Raw genomic sequence first — 18034 nt, 5'->3', positions numbered from 1 at the left:
TCAAGTAGCTTCAACAGTTATCAGTACAGAACCAATCTTGTTATATAGAGGTCCCCACTGAAGTATTTTGAAGCAAATTTGAGATTCCTTCTAGTATTTTTCTCTAAAAGATTTTTAAAAATTATTTTTTTAATTTAATTTTTATTTTTGAGACAGAATCTTGCTCTGTTGCCCAGGCTGGAGTGCAGTGGCACAATATGAGCTCACTGCAACCTCCACATCCTGGGTCAAGTGATTCTTGTGCCTCAGCCTCTGGTGTAGCTGGGATTACAGGTGCAAACCACCATGCCCAGCTAGTTTTTTGTATTTTTAGTTGAGACTGGGTTTCACCATGTTGGCCAGGCTAGTCGTAAACTCCTGACTTCAAATGATCTATCCATCTTGGCTTCCCAAAGTGCTGGGATTACAAGCATGAGCCACCACACCTAGCCAGCCTAGAAGATTAAAAAAAAATTTTTTTTTTTTTTTAAGAAACATAACCCTAGTTTGATTATGACATCCAGTAAGTTTGTAATAACTAACTCCCTCAGTATATTAAAGAATATAAAATATGTTACAGACAGCATAATTCTTTATCACTAATTATTAATATGCATCTCTAAAATACCCATACTAGCAATTAATATACCTTTAAAATATTTTCATACTTATCCACAGTAGCACTATCACAAACAAAATCAACAATAATTCTTTTTTTTTTTTTTTTTTTTGATACGGAGTTTTGCTCTTGTTACCCAGGCTGGAGTGCAATGGCGCAATCTCGGCTCACCGCAACCTCCGCCTCCTGGGTTCAGGCAATTCTCCTGCCTCAGCCTCCTGACTAGCTGGGATTACAGGCACGCGCCACCAGGCCCAGCCGATTTTTTGTATTTTTAGTAGAGACGGGGTTTCACCATGTTGACCAGGATGGTCTCGATCTCTTGACCTCGTGATCCACCCGCCTCGGCCTCCCACAGTGCTGGGATTACAGGCTTGAGCCACCGCGCCCGGCAACAATAATTCTTAAATAGCACCTAGTAACTAACTCATATTTATATTTCTCCAGTTGTCTCAAATGTTTAATCTTGGTTTCTTTAAACAGGAATCCAGTGGAGAGTCAATTGATTTGTATTTATATTGCATTTGGTTATACCTCTTAAGTCTCTTCTAAAATAGTGCTCCCACCTGTAACATTCTCTATTGAAAAGAGACTAGGCCAGCTATTATGTATAGTGTCTCGTCTTCTGGATTTTTTCCCTTCAGCTTCTGGATTTCCTATAAACTAGATCAGATCTAAAGTTTCATAAAACTAGGGCTAAACATTTCTGATAAAAAGTAATACATAAGGGCTGAGTACGGTGGCTCAAGCTGGTAATGAATCCCAGCACTTTGGGAGGCCAAAGTGGGGGCGGATGGATTGCTTTGAACTCAGGAGTTCGAAACCAGCCTAGGCGACATGGTGAAACCGTGTCTCTACCAAAAAAAAAAGCAGAAAGTAGCTAACATGGTGGCACGCACCTGTCATCTAAGTTACTCGGGAGGCTGAGGTTGGAGAATCTGTGGAACCCAGGAGATCGAGGCTGCAGTGAGCCGAGATCACACCACTGTACTCCAGCCTGGGCAAGAGAGTGAAACCCTGTCTCAAAAAAAAAAAAAAAAAAAAAAAAGTGTAGTACTTCATAGGGGTGCTGAGGACTTCATATTACATCATATCAGGGCCAGGTGAGGTGGCTTATGCTTGTAATCCTAGGGACTAGGGAAGTCAAGGTGGGAAGTTAGCTTCAGATCAATAGTTTGAGATCAGCCTGGGCAACATAGTGAGACTCTGTATCTACTACAAAAGAAAAAAAAAATTTTTTTTAAATTAGCTGAGCGTGGTGGTGCATACCTGTAGTCCTATACTTTTTGGGAGTCTGAGGCAGGAAGATTGCTTGAGCTCAGGAGTTTGAGGGTACAGTGAGCTATGATCATGCCACTGTACCCCAACCTGGGTGACAGAACAAGACCTTGTCTCTAAAAAGAAAAGCGGACTGGGCACAGTGGCTCATGCCTGTAATCCCAGCACTTTCAGAGGCCAAGGTGGGCGGATCACGAGGTCAGGAGATCAAGACCATCCTGGTTAACATGTTGAAACCCCATTTCTATTAAAAATATAAAAAATTAGCTCTGCCTGGTGGCATGCATCCACAGTCCCAGCTACTTGGGAGGCTGAAGCAGGAGAAGGGCTTGAACCTGGGAGGCGGAGGTTTGAATGAGCAGAGATTGCGCCACTGCACTCCAGCCTGGGTGACAGAGCAAGACTCTGCATCAAAAAAAAAAAGAAGAGAAAACAAAACAATCAGAAAACCCAGATACATCACACCAGGAGGCATGCAGTATCTGGTAATCCCAGAATTGATAATGAAGAAATCTTTAAAAGAGTATCTATTACTGAGCAAGTTAGACTCAGAAAGTAAATTAGGCTTGTTCAAGAGGATAGAGAGTTAGTGGCTTGGCTGGAGCCCAATCTAAGGCACTGATTCTGTACTCAGCCTGTCAGCATTATATCCTGTTAATTTCTGCTATGACTTCCTCAGTGTTTGTGTTTTTGCTACCTTTGTTTTAAAAATATATCATTTAGTGGGTGTTTTTTTTTTTTTTTTTTTTTTGAGACAGAGTTTTGCTCTCATTGCCCAGGCTAGAGTTCAGTGGCACAATCTCGACTCACTGCAGCCTCCACCTCCCAGGTTCAATCGATTCTCCTGCCTCAGCTTCCCGAGTAGCTGAGATTACAGGCACCCGCCACAATGCCTGGCCAATTTTTGTATTTTTAGTACAGATGGGGTTTCACCATTTTGGCTGGGCTGGTCTTGAACTCCTTACTTCAGGCAATCCACCGCCTTGGCCTCCCAAAGTATTGAGATTACAGGCATGAGTTACAGGGCTGGCCTATTTAGTAATTTTGTAAAATGAACATTTAAATGACCTAGGATCTTAAGGAAGACCAAAAACAGTATAAACAATAAGCAAAATTCTACTTCTGCATAGAAAGTTAGAAATTTTAGACAGTATAGAAGACCTTGGTTCATGGGAAAGTTTTAACTCTCTAATTTTTATTTGAAATACCCAATGTTCAGGTGCTGTTTTACTTTTTCCTCCTGCCAACGAGGAAGGCAATGAGGTGGAATTCTCCAATTCCTAAAGCATAGTGCTAATCGATGGGGGAAAAATCACTAAGTACTACTAGATCAATTATGTAAATAGTAAGTAAACAAAGAAACAGTGTTGGCAAACCATGATGCTGTTGAGTCTCTTAATTTTACACATGCTGTTAGCCAAAAGGTCAAGAAGTGATGAGTCTCTAATTTTATATTCAGTTAATTGATTGCCTGCAAGTGACCATTTATTCTATTAGTCTTTTAGAGAAGTAATGTTTTTCATACTTAGTATTTGGCTCAAAAAGAGGTAACCTTTATATTTGATATTAATTGGTGCCATTTAAGATGACGGAAATGGCCTGGCTGTATATTAGGTTCTATAAAACTTGGTTCTTAAGGTACAGGTTCTTACCAAGCCATGGTGGTAGAGGTGTCCTTTTTGTGCTCTTAGGAAGATGGTGCTCTCTAGCAGCTTAGAAACCAGGAGGCCAAGCATAAAATGGCATGGAGACTCTCCTTCTGTGGTGCAGGGCTTCGTGGTGGGGTCTTAAGGTTGCTGTGATGTGTGGAATGACAATACTTAGGTTTACCATTTCTGCCATTTAAACAAGGTTTTCCTGTATACATTTTAATGTTGCAATGAGATCATTTGCCTTTTCTTGAGAACATTTCTCCTCCATAAAGAAGAGACCTTCAGATTTGTGTCAAGAGTTTAACTTCACAGGCAAGTATCAGGGCCATGCAGATGACTCTTGGGAACAACATGAATTTGAACTGCATGGGTCCACTTAGACATGGCTTTTTTTTTTTTCCAACCAAACACTGATCAAAAACTGTACAGGATACAAAACCTGTGTAGATGGAGGGCTAACTTTTCATATATGCAGGTTCTGCAGGGCTGACTGCAGGAATTGAGTATGTAGGATTTTGGTATACACGGGAGTCCTGGAACCAATCCCCTGCATTACCGATGGACAGCTGTACTTTAAGTTTGTTATTTGATTAATGGACTCATTCTTGCATGTTTTTCTTTTACTGCATTTATGTCATTTTAAAAATATGTATATAAGTGTTTCATTTTCTAAGTCTTAACAGTTCCAGATGTTTTCAAGGTAATACACTGTCATGATAAATTATATATAAGTATACTATAATCTTTCTATTTCCTTATTTTGTCACAGAGAAGGCACTGTATTTTCACTCAGCTCATGATTTCCATCTCTTCTCTGAAGGTCCATATTGGCTATCTTCCTAACAAGCAAGTTCTTGGCCTCAGCAAACTTGCGAGGTAAGTGTGACTGTGCAGTGAATAAGAATACAGGTTTATAGGACCTGCCCTTGTCTGCTAAGAATCTGTCTCATTAGGCTTTCTCTCTTTACCAGTATGGATCTAATTTGGAAGTCACATTGCAACTTAAAAGTTTCTAGTTGCAGAGGCACAGACTCAGAGGGCCTGAAACACAGATGCCCCTTCCTTCTCATCCCCTATTGCCTGCTCCCTCTTCCACTTCTCACCTCTTCTTCCACTGATACATACATCCTGGAAGTCTCAGCCCACCTCTTTTCTCTGCAGAGCCTTCTCTGACTGGAGAGGTCCTGAGTTTCCCTTCAGTCCAGTCATATTCTTTAAGGGGGTTTAGCTAACAGTGAGGGGTTGGGGAGGAAGTTGGGCAGGGTAGCTGTGGTGCCTTGCCTGAGGGCTCTACTATCCTTGTCAAGGGGAGTGCTCACCTTCTTTCCTTTCATGCAACCCTGCTTTCAGACTTCCCTGTGGGATCCCCAGCCTCAGCCCTGCCTTCCTCTGCACTGGATGCCTCCAGGCATATCTCAGGGGTCCCGCAGGCCTGTCGATTCATGTTTAGGTTCTTTGTTCCTGCAAACACAAGACTGTGCCTGCCTTGGCTTTGCTCGCCCTTGTTCTGATACAGTGTTCACTCTCCTTGCTCTCATTTCTTTCTTTCCTGCTACAGTCTTCTTTTCTGTTCTTTATCCTGTGGGTTCATCCCTTAAAAAATTCCTTTACTGCCATTTTTATTTGGGTTTTAGGAGAGGAGATGTACATGCATGTTCATCTGTGTCTAACTGGAAGTCAACATGGGGGGGTTTGTGTTTATATATCACTGGTAGGCCTCAGCCACCAATATTTTCTTTGTATAAAGTTAGTGAATTTTAGGTGATGGAGGAAATACTGGGAGGTGTGTGTAGAGAGAGGGAGTAAGTTGAGAACAAGATGAAGGGGTGGGGTAAAGTGCTTCTATTATTCAAAAATAATCAAGCTAAATTTGAGTTTATATGACCATATCACAATGGAAATAAACGAGTCTTTGAGGTTATATGAGCCTATCACTATGGAAATAAGTGAGTGTCAGCTGGGCGCCATCTTTTACGCCTATAATCCTAGCATTTTGGGTGGCTGAGGCAGGTGGATCACTTGAAGTTAGGAGTTTGAGACCAGCTTGGCCAACATGGTGAAACCCCATCTCTACTAAATATACAAAAATCAGCGCGGTGCAGTAGTACACACCGGTAATCCTAGCTATTCAGGAGGCTGAGGCAGGAGAATTCTTGAACCTGGGAGGCAGAAATTGCAGTGAGCTGAGATCACACCACTGCACTCCAGCCTGGGTGATGGAGTGAGACCCTACTCAAAAAAAATAAAAAAGAAAAGAAAAGGAATAAATGAGTTTCTGTGACCAGCTGACTGTGCTGTGGCTCTGATGTGTTCCTGTTTCCTTGCGAAGACCCTGGGATTTAACACAGTTGTGAAATGCTGGTCCTCATATTTCTCAGTTCTTTGTTGAAATCTGTAAAAAGTACCCCAGCAATCTGACAGCTGCCCTCGACAGTTGTTCCTTTTACTTTGTTTTCACTTCCACTTTCTCATTCATTTCCTCTGGGAATCAATGAGAAAGACGGTAGAGGAGACAAATTTAACTTCCCCAGTTTCTGACTTCATTTCTGCTCAGCTATTTTGCTATTAGACAGGGCTGCTTGGCACCATGAAAGATTATTATATCATAGCTGTAATTGCTTCACTGGAATAAGGCTCTTAGCACAAATCCGGAAACATTCTGGCTGCTTGCATGTGATCTGTCCCTGGTGGCAGTGCCAAAAAGTTGCTGAGAAAAAGTGTATTGGTAGTGATGGGGAGTAATTAATCTTACTATACTTTTTATTAACAACTCCCTTCCCAGTAACTTACTTTCAGCTAATAATGAATTAAGCCATTTTCATATCAACTGTGAGTAAAAGCATCTTTACTAAAATTGGTTATTCTTACCGTTTTATAATATACAGTGTAAATGAAATCAGCATGCTTACTATGCAAACGTAGCTGTAGGCCCAGTCCCCTGGGACCCTCCCTTCCAGCAAGATTGCCAACCCTATACATTGCCCATATAGAAATTCCAGCACTCCTGACGCCTATAACAGACTGTCCATATGTGAAAGGTGTAGTGGATAGTTTTTATACTGTAAAACAGCTTGGCAGATCACATTAGGCCTTGGTCTTAATGTAACAGCCTTTTCTGGAAGACCAGCTGTTGATCATGATTAACACTTTTTGGGAAATGGACTCTAGAGTGATTCAGTGAGATCATACAATAAATGGCAATCTGGTGGTAGAAGGAAATAATATTAGTTATTTCCTTTCCAAGTGAAAGGAAAAGATCTCAAATAATTAAGCTTTTATGAAACAATACAAAGGAGTTGATTATTAGCATGGGGATTTGTCCCTTAAACGAATAGGATTAAAATTTAAGAATAAAATGGAACACTAAGCCAAAGAACCAAGTGTAAGTTGCTTTCAGATAGTTAGCAAAAAAATGGAATAAAGGGTCTGTTAAACAGAAAAGAAGACTAAGATTTTATCCAACTGCTTATTCCTTATAAGAAGTAAGAATATTTAGGGAATGAAGAGGAATAAAAGCTGAATGTCTTAGCAAAACTTTGCTCATTTTAATCTTGTATGTGAAGTTTGTTATATGCTTGCCTTTAAATGAATGACCTTTCAGTGCCAGTGAAGTCAAATATCAAGCAGTAAAGCCTTAAGTAACAAGAAAATGCCAGAAGTGAGTTGATCTGGTTCAACGCTACTAGAATTCTAGAATAAACTTAGTTTGAATAGAACTTTCTTTTGTGCTGAAAAGCCATTAAACATGTATTCATTTTCTTCCCTTAGAAATAATTGAGTCTCAGCTGGGCGCAGTGGCTCATGCATGTAATCCCAGCGCCTGGGGAGGCCAAGGTGGGCAGATCACTTGAGGTCAGGAGTTTGAGACCAGTCTGGCCAACTCGGTGAAACTCCGTCTCTACCAAAACTACAAAAATTAGCCCTGCATGGTGTTGGGCACCTGTAATCCTGGCTACTTGGGAGGCTGAGACAGGAGAATTGCTTGAACCTGGGAGGTGGAGGTTGCAGTGGGCTGAGATTTTGCCACTCTACCTCAGCCTGGGTGACAGGGCAAGACTCTCTCACAAAAAAAAAAAAAAAAAAAAATTGAGTGAATGTATGAATTCTTGAATTTTGACCTGTTGGGTGAACACCTACTGTGAAGGAGGACTGTGCCAGCTACTGTGGAGGCAGGACATGGCAGCCACCCTCAAGGAGAGTGCATAGGCCAAGACTGCAGGTGCCATGGAAATGCCTGCTGTAGCTTCAATTCTCATTCAGATGAGAACAATGGCTGTGGCCTGGCAGGGCTGAGGAGACCTGGAGGTGGAGGGGTGAGCAGAATTCTAAATGGGGGAGAAGTTCCTCTAGGTATAGTTAATGCATGAGCAAAGACCAATCAGAGGGAAGGAACAAGGCCTGTTCCAGTGGATGGAAACCAGGTGGACTGATGGAAGTAAGAGTTAGATGAGGGAGAAAGGTAAAGTGGGTATTAGATTACAGAGGGAGTAGTCTTTTTTTTCCTCTTTCTTTTTTGATTATAAAAGCAACATACCACTTAAATACAAATGAGTGAATAAAGTAAAAACTTTTCTTTCCTTTTTCATTCCCCAGAGTTAGAACTGGAGATTTCTTTCACTGGAAAATATGCAAACAAATATAAGATCATACCTTATATTCTATACTACAACTTGGTTTTTTTGAAATTTTATTTTTTTGAGCTGGAGTCTCACTCTGTCGCCCAGGCTGGAGTACAGTGGCTCGATCTCAGCTCACTGCAACCTTTGCCTCCTGGGTTCAAATGATTTTCCTGCTTCAGCCTCCACACTAGCTGGGATTACAGCCACCATGCCTGGCTAATTTTTTTATTTTAGTAGAGACGGGGTTTTGCCATGTTGGCCATGCTGGCCTCAAACTCCTGGTCTCAAGTGATCCATCTGCCTCAGCCTCCCAAATTGCTGAGATTATAGGCATGAGTCTCTGTGCCTGGCCAGCTTTTTAAAAATTTTATTTTATTTTATTTTTGGAGACAGGGTCTTGCTCTGTTGCCCAGGCTGGAGTGCAGTGGCACTATCTAGGCTCACTGCAACCTCCACCTCCAGGGTTCAAGTGTTTCTCCCGCCTCAGCCTCCCGAGTAGCTGGGATTACAGGCATATGCCACCATGCCCGGCTGAGTTTTGTATATTTAGTAGAGACAGAGTTTCACCATGTTGGCCATGCTGGTCTTGAACTCCTGACCTCAGGTGATCTGCCCGCTGTAATCTCCCAAAGTGCTGGGATTACAGGTGTGAGCCACCGCACCCAGCCCTGGCCAGCTTTTTTAAAAGTTAAAATACCTTGAAGTTCTTTGGACATCTTTTAGTCCAAAAATTCCAAGTTTATTTTCATAGCTACCTGACATTTCTTTGATTGGTTAGTAAACTCATTTAACCAGTGTTTGCTGTAGATAAGTAGTTTGCAGTTTGAGACTTGCCAAAAAGTAAAAAGGTGCCTTTGTGAACACATTTTAATATATTATCTTTGCATGCTTTGAATCTATCTGAAGTAAAATTGCTAGTATGGAACTTGATGGGTAAAGCTGAAATTTTATTATCATTGCTCTCCAAAGAGACCATGCCAGTTTATACTCTAATAAATAGATACATAGATAAGGGTGGTGTATGTTTCTCCACACTTTTGCCAACACTGATTTTCATCATTTTAAATCTTTGCCACACTGATAAGTAAAAAATGGTATCTATTTCAATTTGCATTTCCTTAATAGAGCGAGGTTGAGTTTATTCAAAAACATCCTGTTCTTAGCTCCAGTGTTACTTTTTCCACTGAGTTGCTTGTCTTTTTATTCTTGGTTTGCACAGGCTCTGATTACGAAAGTAGTCAGATCAGTTGCTACAGACAATGCTTCCCAGATTGTCATCTGTCTTTTGATTTTGCTTTTTAGTATTATATTTCCATAAATAAGTTTATAACTTTTCTGTAGTTACAATTTTTTTTTTTTTTTTTGGTGCTTGTATGGCCACATTATTACATTTAAATCTTTGCTCCATCTGGAATGTATTTTGGGGTGAAGAGTGAGGCAGAACCCCTCCACTGCTGTGTGTGCTCACTGCCTGGCAGGCGCAGCAACCCCACTTCCTTCCTTCCTGCCCTCCCTGCTGCCTCACTTTGCTGGGCCATTCTTATCTTCTTCCTGGAGGGAATGTTAAGCTCCAGCTTCCTCCTTGCCTCTCATCTCTAAGGGTTCTTCAGTCTGCCCTCATGAGCTGCTGGGATGTTCTTTCTAAAGTGTGGATTGAATCATGCTGCTCCTTTGGTAGCTCCTCACAGCTTTTCAGATAAAATTTAAACTCCTTATTTAGAATAATTTAGAAAAACCCCAAAGAATAGAAATTACAAATCTAAAAGTTGAAAATCTTGTATCATAGGTTGCTGGTGAGTCTGATATTTAGGAATGAGAGGATATGTAACTAAAAATGCTTTAAAAATCTTTACATCTTGATGAATAAGTTTTTTAGAAAGATGGCTAGAGAAAGGAATGGACCAAGAATTTGAAAACCTGCATACATTAATAACCGTTAGAAAAGGTCAGATTAATGTTTTGGAGGAAAGGGCCTGTACCCAGTCAGTTTTATAAGTATTCTTTCAAGCTTTCAAGTAACTACTAATTGTGCATGTGTATAATTCAAAAGCATAGAAAAACCTGTGAAGAGTCAATTAATTTGATGAAACTGCCTATTCCTGATAACAAAGCCTGATAAGCCTAGCATTAAAAAAAATGATAGGCGAATCTCACTGATGAATGTAGTTGTAAGAATTCTAAAATGTCAGGCCAGTCATAAAAGTATGGCCAAGGGATGTTTAGTCCAAGAATATAAGAATGATTTAGATTAAAATTGACAACTACTGATGCTGAGTTTGATGAATTAGATTGTAATAATATCTCTCTTGGCACAGCATATCAAGATATAATGCATAGGTACATTTTACACTTTGGGGGAAGCATGAGGCAATTGTAGTGAGAATCCACTGGAATTACACTAAAACCAGAGTCTGGATTCTGTCCTCCCTATTCCCATTCCAGATCAAGGAAGATACTTACCTATTAGCATTATTCTACGAAGAGCAGGAAAAAGTAAAAAGAACTCATAGACACAGTGATAAAGTTTGGGGTCAGTGTCAGAACTACCTGTGTGGCCTTCAAAAAATCAAATGCAGTAATTTAGTTTCAAACGACCCCATAAGGCTTGGTGCAGTGGCTAACGCCTATAATTCCAGCACTTTGGGAGCCAAGGTGGGTGGATCATCTGAGATCAGGAGTTCAAGACCAGCCTGACCAGCTTGGGGAAAACCCATCTCTACTAAAAATACAAAACTTAGCTGGGCATGATGGCACATACCTGTAGTCCCAGCTACTTGGGAGGCTGAGGCAGGAAAATCACTTGAACCTGGGAGGCAGACGTTGCAGTGAACTGAAATTGCGCCACTGCACTCCAGTCTGGGCAACAAGAGCAAAAACTGTCAATCGATCGATCAATCAATCAATCTATCCCATAGAGGTTGCCTTGCAAGCAGCTAGCAGAAACAAGTGCATGTTCTCTGATGCACTTTTATCCAGGCTTCAAAGGATACCCAAAGATGAAGTTCCAAGGAGCATAAATAAGCCACCGTGAGTCAAGTCAGACGAACACAATTGAAAGACGGCAGATACTACAGCTATCAGATATAGGATATAAAACAAGTACTTTAAGTCCTCACTTTACGTCATCAATGGGTTCTTGGAGACTGCAAGTTGAAGTGAAATGACTTTAGGCAAAGTGGCATAGCAGTCATGGAATGATATTTTATTCAATGTCATTTCATTATAATTGAGAAAAATTCCTAGCTGGGACCCACTGTCTGTGTGGAGTTTGCATGTTTTCTGCCACATCTGCAGGTTTTCTCCAGGTGCTCCAGACGTTAGGTGATTTGGCGCATCTCTATGGTCCCAGTCTGGGTGAGTGTGGGTGGATGTATGTGCCCTGTGATGGGATGGTGTCCTGTCCAGGATCAGTTCCTGCCTTGTACCCTCAACTGCTGGGAAAAGCTCCAGCCTCCTGAGACCCTGAACTGGAATAATTGGGAAAATCAATATCTTCTTTCAGTTAATCTTACTTTAATGTATGTACTGCTCAGATTTATTCCAGTGTTTAATATTGGAAGTGTTTTAGTGTTACTTAGAAGTTTGTTGATGTTTTTGTGACCAGAAATATGCTGTAGGAGCTTAACTCATATTATTATATCAGTTAGCCTAGGGTAAAATTGGTTTTGTTGTCAGTTTTTTGGTTTTTTTTTTTTTTTTTTTTTTTTTTTTTTTTTTGAGACGGAGTTTCGCTCTTGTTACCCAGGCTGGAGTGCAATGGCGCGAGCTCGGCTCACCACAACCTCCGCCTCCTGGGTTCAGGCAATTCTCCTGCCTCAGCCTCCTGAGTTGCTGGGATTACAGGCACGCACCACCATGCCCAGCTAATTTTTTGTATTTTTAGTAGAGACGGGGTTTCACCGTGTTGACCAGGATGGTCTCGATCTCTTGACCTTGTGATCCACCCGCCTCAGCCTCCCAAAGTGCTGGGATTACAGGCTTGAGCCACCGCGCCCGGCAGTTTTTTGGTTTTATTTTGAGACAAAGTCTCACTCTGTCGTCCATGCTTTAGTGCACTGGTGCGATCTTGGCTCACTGCAACCTTTGCCTCCCAGGTTCAAGCGATTTTCCTGCCTCAGCCTCCCAAGTAGCTGGGACTACAGGTGCATACTACCATACCCACCTAATTTTTTTGTATTTTTAGTAAAGACGGGGTTTCACCATGTTAGCCAGTATGGTATCTATCTCCTGACCTCGTGATCCCCTCGCTTCGGCCTCCTAAAGTGTTGGGATTACAGGCTTGAGTCCTTGTGCCTGGCTGTTACCAGTGTTTTAGTAAAGTCACAGATTCCAAAAACCTGTCAACTTTAAGCAAGGACTTACTATATATTAAAAAATAGGTCAGGAACGGTGGCTCACGTCTGTAATCTCAGCACTTCGGGAGGCTGAGACAGGCAGTAGTTTGAGACCAGCCTGGCCAACATGATGAAACTCCATCTCTGTTAAAAATACAAAAATTAGCTCGGCGTGGTGGTGGGCACCTGTAATCCCAGCTACTTCGGAGGCTGAGTCAGAATTGCTTGAATCCGGGAGGCAGAGGTTGCAATAAGGTGAGATTGTGCCATTGCACTCCAGCCTGGGTGACAAGAGCAAGACTTTGTCTCAGGAGAAAAAAAAAAGGACTTAACTATGCATATAAAAAACTTGACAAAGGAGGCCAGGCACAGTGGCTCACGCCTGTAATCCCAACACTTTTGGAGTCCAAGATGGGTGGATCACAAGGTCAGAAGTTCAAGACCAACCTGGCCAACATGGTGAAACCACGTCTCTACTAAAAATACAAAAATTAGCTGGGTGTAGTGGTGGACGCCTGTAATCCCAGGTACTTAGGAGGCTGAGGCAGAGAATTGCTTGAACCCAGGAGGTTGCAGTGAGTTGAGATCACACCACTGCACTCCAGCCTGGGTGATGGAGCGAGACCCAGTCTCCAAAAAAAAAAAAAAAAAAAAATTGACAAAGGAATAAGAAACTTGTAAAATTAGACAGGCAGATTGGGAAGAGGGTGAAATATAACTTTTAGAAATTAAAAAATGAAACTGAAGTCCATTATACTCATTAAATAGATTAGGCATAGATGAAGTGCAGTGAATGGGAAGAAAGGTCTGAAGAAATTGTGCTGAATACAACACAAAGACAGGTGGAAAATATGAATGAAAATTTAAGAAACATGGGAGACTGGGAGGGTATAATATGCTCTTAATTGAAATTCCTGGAGATAACAGAAGCAGTGTGCCAGATGCAGTGTTAGAGAAGCTAATGGCTGAAAAAGTTTCCAGAACACATGCAAAATATCAGTCTTCAGAAAGCCTAATAAATTCCAAATAAGTCAAATTAAATCCCCATGTGGATAAAACATAGTAAGTTACAGAGTATACTTATAAAATATAAGCTTATATAAAAGCAGCCACAGAAAAAGGTATTGATTACCTACAAGGCAACAGCAATTACACTGAATTGGTTTGCCAACAACAATACTGAAGGGAGGATAAATATCAGTGTCAAACTAGAATTCCTTTCTCAAAAAAATACATCTCAACAAATGATCTTTCATGAGTGACAGCAAAATAAAGATTTTTTTTTTTTTTTTTTAAATCTAGGGAAGCTACGTGAAATGCTGAAAAGATGTGTTAGGTTTCACATCTGCTCCTTGCTTGAAAAAGAAAACTAATAAACTAGGGTTTAGAAATTATAAGCTCTCAGAGCACAGGGAGCATGTTCACCACATAATCACATAGTAGGCACTCAGTAAAAATCTGCATGAATGTTCCTCCTGGCATGAGAGTAGCTGTCTGCCAGAAGCAGGCAGGCACTGTGGGTGATAGCGAAATCCTAGAGGAATTCCTATTGAAGTGAGGGCAAAACATGGGTGCCCAGTGTTAGCATTGCTATCAAGTGTGGCACCTTTAGTTCTACTCCAGAAAAAGAAACGGTGAATTTGAGAACTTCAAAATGAGTGGCACTATATAAAACTAATCACCGGAAAAACTATCAGTAGTAACATATACAGAGATTTGACCTAGTAAGAAGTATGACATACCTCCTATCTAGGAAATTAAAACCCATTTCCTTCTCAGGTTTTGTTCAAAATACAAATAGAATATAGTTATTAATATATTCCTTCAATACTGTATGCCTACTGCTGGGGGCACGATGGAGAGCTAGGATGGCTCCTGCCTTCAGCGAACTCTGGGCTGAGTGGTAAACAGGGTGGCGGACCTGTTACTGACTTTTTTGGCTGTAATGGGTATAAAGGAGTAAGTCATCAGTTCTGAGAATTGTAGTTGAGTGAAGAGTCATGAAATGTCTCACAGGGAGGTGAACCATAAATTGAGTCTTAATTCATGACCAAAAGGCCATGAATTAAAAGGTCCTCAGCATGAATAGTCATCTTCAAGTGGGTAAGTCATCTGGCCATCTTTACATTTCATAAATAGAATGAAAGATGTTCAAAGGGGAAAATTCATCACTTGACAGATTGTGACATGAGCTAAGATCAGGAGGCTTTTATTTCTTGGGGGTTAATCATATTAAGTGTTTATATAAACCTATCTTATGAAGAGTTGTCTGAAGAAGTCTAATCAGTTCTAATCTGATTGCCCTAATAGGTTTAGTTGCTATAGTAGTTGACCATGATGTGCTATTAATTAACAAACAGACTTTTTATTTTTAACTTGAATTTTAAGCTCTGATAAAACCATATGATTAATCAGAACACTTGAGACATGATCTAAAATTGATGATTTGGTGCTTTAAAATTTTGTTACTCATCTCTGTTTCTCCTACGTGAACGTCACACTTGGAGACTCATTAATTCTTTTTCTGGGGACATCAGGAAGCACCACTCTGTAGTGGTTGGTGGTCTCCTGTAATAGGGTTCCCCAGAGGGACAGAACTAATAGGATATATATATCCTATTATTTGAGTTTATTAAGTATTAACTTACATGATCTCACAGGGTCCCACAATAGGCTGTCTGTAAGCTCGAAGGGCAAGGAAAGTTTCAAAACTAAAATTCTACTTCTCTTAGACTCTTGCAACAGGATTAACAAAGGGGCTGCATCTGATTATTGAGTTGTACTTAGAGCAATGTTGAAAACCAACAGTTAACTTAAATAATATAGTTATTGTCCTGAATAAAATGACTTGGCTTTTAATTCCTACAAGAGTGTCCATTGCAGCACTGCAATGAAAATTAGATCAAATTTCTGTATTTGCTACTTTGATAGTTTTTCCCGTGATTAGTTATATAGGTAGGAGATGCCATTGATTTTAAAGTTGGTAATGTCTTTTTCTGGATTAGAACTTCAGGTGCTGAGTTTCAAAACCAAAGAACTTGGAGTCCGATGTTTGAGAGGAGGAAGCGTCCAGCATGGGAAAAAGATGTAGGCTGGGAGGCTAGGCCAGTCTTGCTTTTTCATGTATTTCTGCCTGCTTTATATTTGCTAACAGCTGATTAGATTGCACCCACCAGATTAAGGGTGGGTCTGCCTCCCCCAGCCCACTGACTCAAATGTTAATCTCCTTTGACAACACCCTCACAGACACACCTAGGATCAGTACTTTGCATCCTTCAATCCAATCAAGTTGACACTCAGTATTAACTATCACATCTTCTTTAGACTACATCTCCCTGTGGTCCTTGTATCCTTCTGTCATCATCCCATAAGCTTTATCCCCTCCTGCACCCCACTGTCGCTTCAACAGTGTCCTTTTTGTCCTATGAGGAAGCCTTATCAATTTTACTTCAAATGATTATGATTAACTAAAACAATTCTTTCTTTTCTAGGATTGTGGAAATCTATAGTAGAAGACTACAAGGTAAGTTTTAAAAATCTTTATATACAGAAAACATTTTTTTCTTTTTGAGACAGAGTCTTGCTCTGCCACCCAGGCTGGAGTGCAGTGGTGCAATCTCAGCTCACTGCAGCGTCGGTCTCCTGGGTTCAAGTAATTCTCCTTCCTCCCACTCCCAAGTAGTTGGGATTACTAGCTTGCACCACCATGCCTGGCTAGTTTTTGTATTTTCAGTAGAGACAGGATTTCACCATGTTGGTCAGGATGGTCTTGAACTTCCGACCTCAGGTGATCTGCCCACCTTGGCCTCCCAAAGTGCGGGGGTTACAGGCATGAGCCACTGCGCCTGGCTATAGAAAATATTTTTCCTACACAGAAAGTATTTTTTGTTCTATTACAAATATAGTAAGTATGACTTATAAAACTACAAAACCTCATAGGAATATAAAATTTCAAGCCTCCAGAAGAAATCACTGTTGTATTTGCACATTTCTTCACATTTTCATGCATATACCTACATTTTCAAATCAGTTTATTTGGATTATGTTTAAACAAAAATGTGCTCATTTTATACATAATCGGCCTTTTTTTCCTGCTTTTTTTCATTTAACAAATCTTAAACATTTTTACCATATCCATGTAACTGTCTCATTCATTTTGGTGGCTGCTTAGAATTCTACTGTATATGCCATGTCTTGATGTAGCCTGTACTCATTCTGATAGACATTGGGGTTTCATCAGTTTTCAAGGAGATGCAGTGCTGCAGTGAACACTCTTGTATGAATTAAAAGCCAAGTCATTTTATTCAGGACAGGAACTATATTATTTATGTTAAATTGTTTGTTTTCAACACTGCTCTAAGTACAACTCAATAATCAGATGCAGCCCCTTTGTTAACCCTGCTGCAAGCTATTTATTTGCTGTACTACTTTACCTTCGTGGAGGTGCTTGATAACCAGTACTGTGTTGGTCTTACTGCACAGGTATGAAATAGCTGTGATTCTAATCCCCTCCCCCAGTGATGCGGGAATCTCTTTAGTCCTATACTTCAGGTAAGGGAATTGAATCCAGGCCTCCCGTGGCCCAGTCAACAGACAAAGCAGATTGGTAAAAGCTGGTGTGTCTTGGCTCTTAAATCTCACAGAAGTCTACTTTTTAAGATTTCAAATGTTCTAGAGACAGAAAAAGCTTCCAGCTGTTTGTGTCACACTCTCAAACCGAGCTCCTTGTCACATCCACAGTTCAGGAGCGCCTTACGAAACAAATTGCTGTAGCAATCACAGAAGCCTTGCGGCCTGCTGGAGTCGGGGTAGTGGTTGAAGCCACGTAAGTCTGCATCTGCCTTTAGTAACATCATAATGGTGCACCAGAAATGATCTTACAACTTAGTTTCTAGCACCAGGTGATGCCACACAACTGACATGTTAACTGTAGATTTTATCCCTGAGCCTAAAACTGTTTTACTACTTTCATTTACTGTGTTGCTGTTGTAGGAACAGAGTTTGGGAGTATTTTTTCGAGGGTAGAGTTGGGTTTGTGGAAGCATAGGGCGTTATAAGCACAACTGTAGAGATTTGTACAGCCAATAGCCATTTTTAAAAATGTTAAAGACAGGATCTTGCTCTGTCACCCAGGCTGGAGTGCAGTGATATGATCTTGGCTCACTGCAACCTCTGCCCCCTGGGTTGAAGTGATTCTCCTGCCTCAGCCTCCCAAGTAGCTGGGATTACTGGCATGTGCCACCATACCCAGCTAATTTTGTATTTTTAATAGAGATGGGATTTCACCATGTTGGCCAGGCTGATCTCAAACTCCTAATCTCAAGTGATCTGCCTGCCTCAGCCCCCCAGATAGTGAGATTACAGGTGTGAGCCACTGTGCCCAGCCCCAATAGCCATTTTTATATCTTCTCTTGATTTCTTCTCTAGCTCTCTGTTGCTCCAAGCCGAGTTTTTCTAATATTTTGTTACACATTTAATAAATAGAGCCAAGAGTTGGTACGAAGGGCAACTGAAGACATTTCTTTTTTTTTTTTTTTTTTTTTTTTTTTTTTT

The 18034-nt window shown here is 40.8% G+C and overlaps 1 protein-coding gene and 1 pseudogene across 1 annotated transcript in view; one reads left to right on the top strand and one right to left on the bottom strand.

Moving 5' to 3' along the window:
- Window positions 1-18034, top strand: part of GCH1 (GTP cyclohydrolase 1) — a 50805-nt gene that overhangs the window by 29957 nt on the left and 2814 nt on the right. Inside the window, exons 3-5 of the mRNA XM_032251121.1 lie at window positions 4349-4404; window positions 15973-16004; window positions 17222-17306. Coding sequence (XP_032107012.1) covers window positions 4349-4404; window positions 15973-16004; window positions 17222-17306 — 173 coding nt within the window. The remainder of the gene's footprint in view (window positions 1-4348; window positions 4405-15972; window positions 16005-17221; window positions 17307-18034) is intronic.
- Window positions 4777-4869, bottom strand: LOC116532200 (annotated as a pseudogene).

This window comes from Sapajus apella, unplaced genomic scaffold (genome assembly GCF_009761245.1).
Source record: "Sapajus apella isolate SASKATOON/1434 unplaced genomic scaffold, GSC_monkey_1.0 scaffold74, whole genome shotgun sequence".
NCBI classification, from domain to species: Eukaryota; Metazoa; Chordata; class Mammalia; order Primates; family Cebidae; genus Sapajus; species Sapajus apella.
Note: the sequence above shows the minus strand (reverse complement) of the source record. Positions and strands in the feature narration are given on the sequence as shown.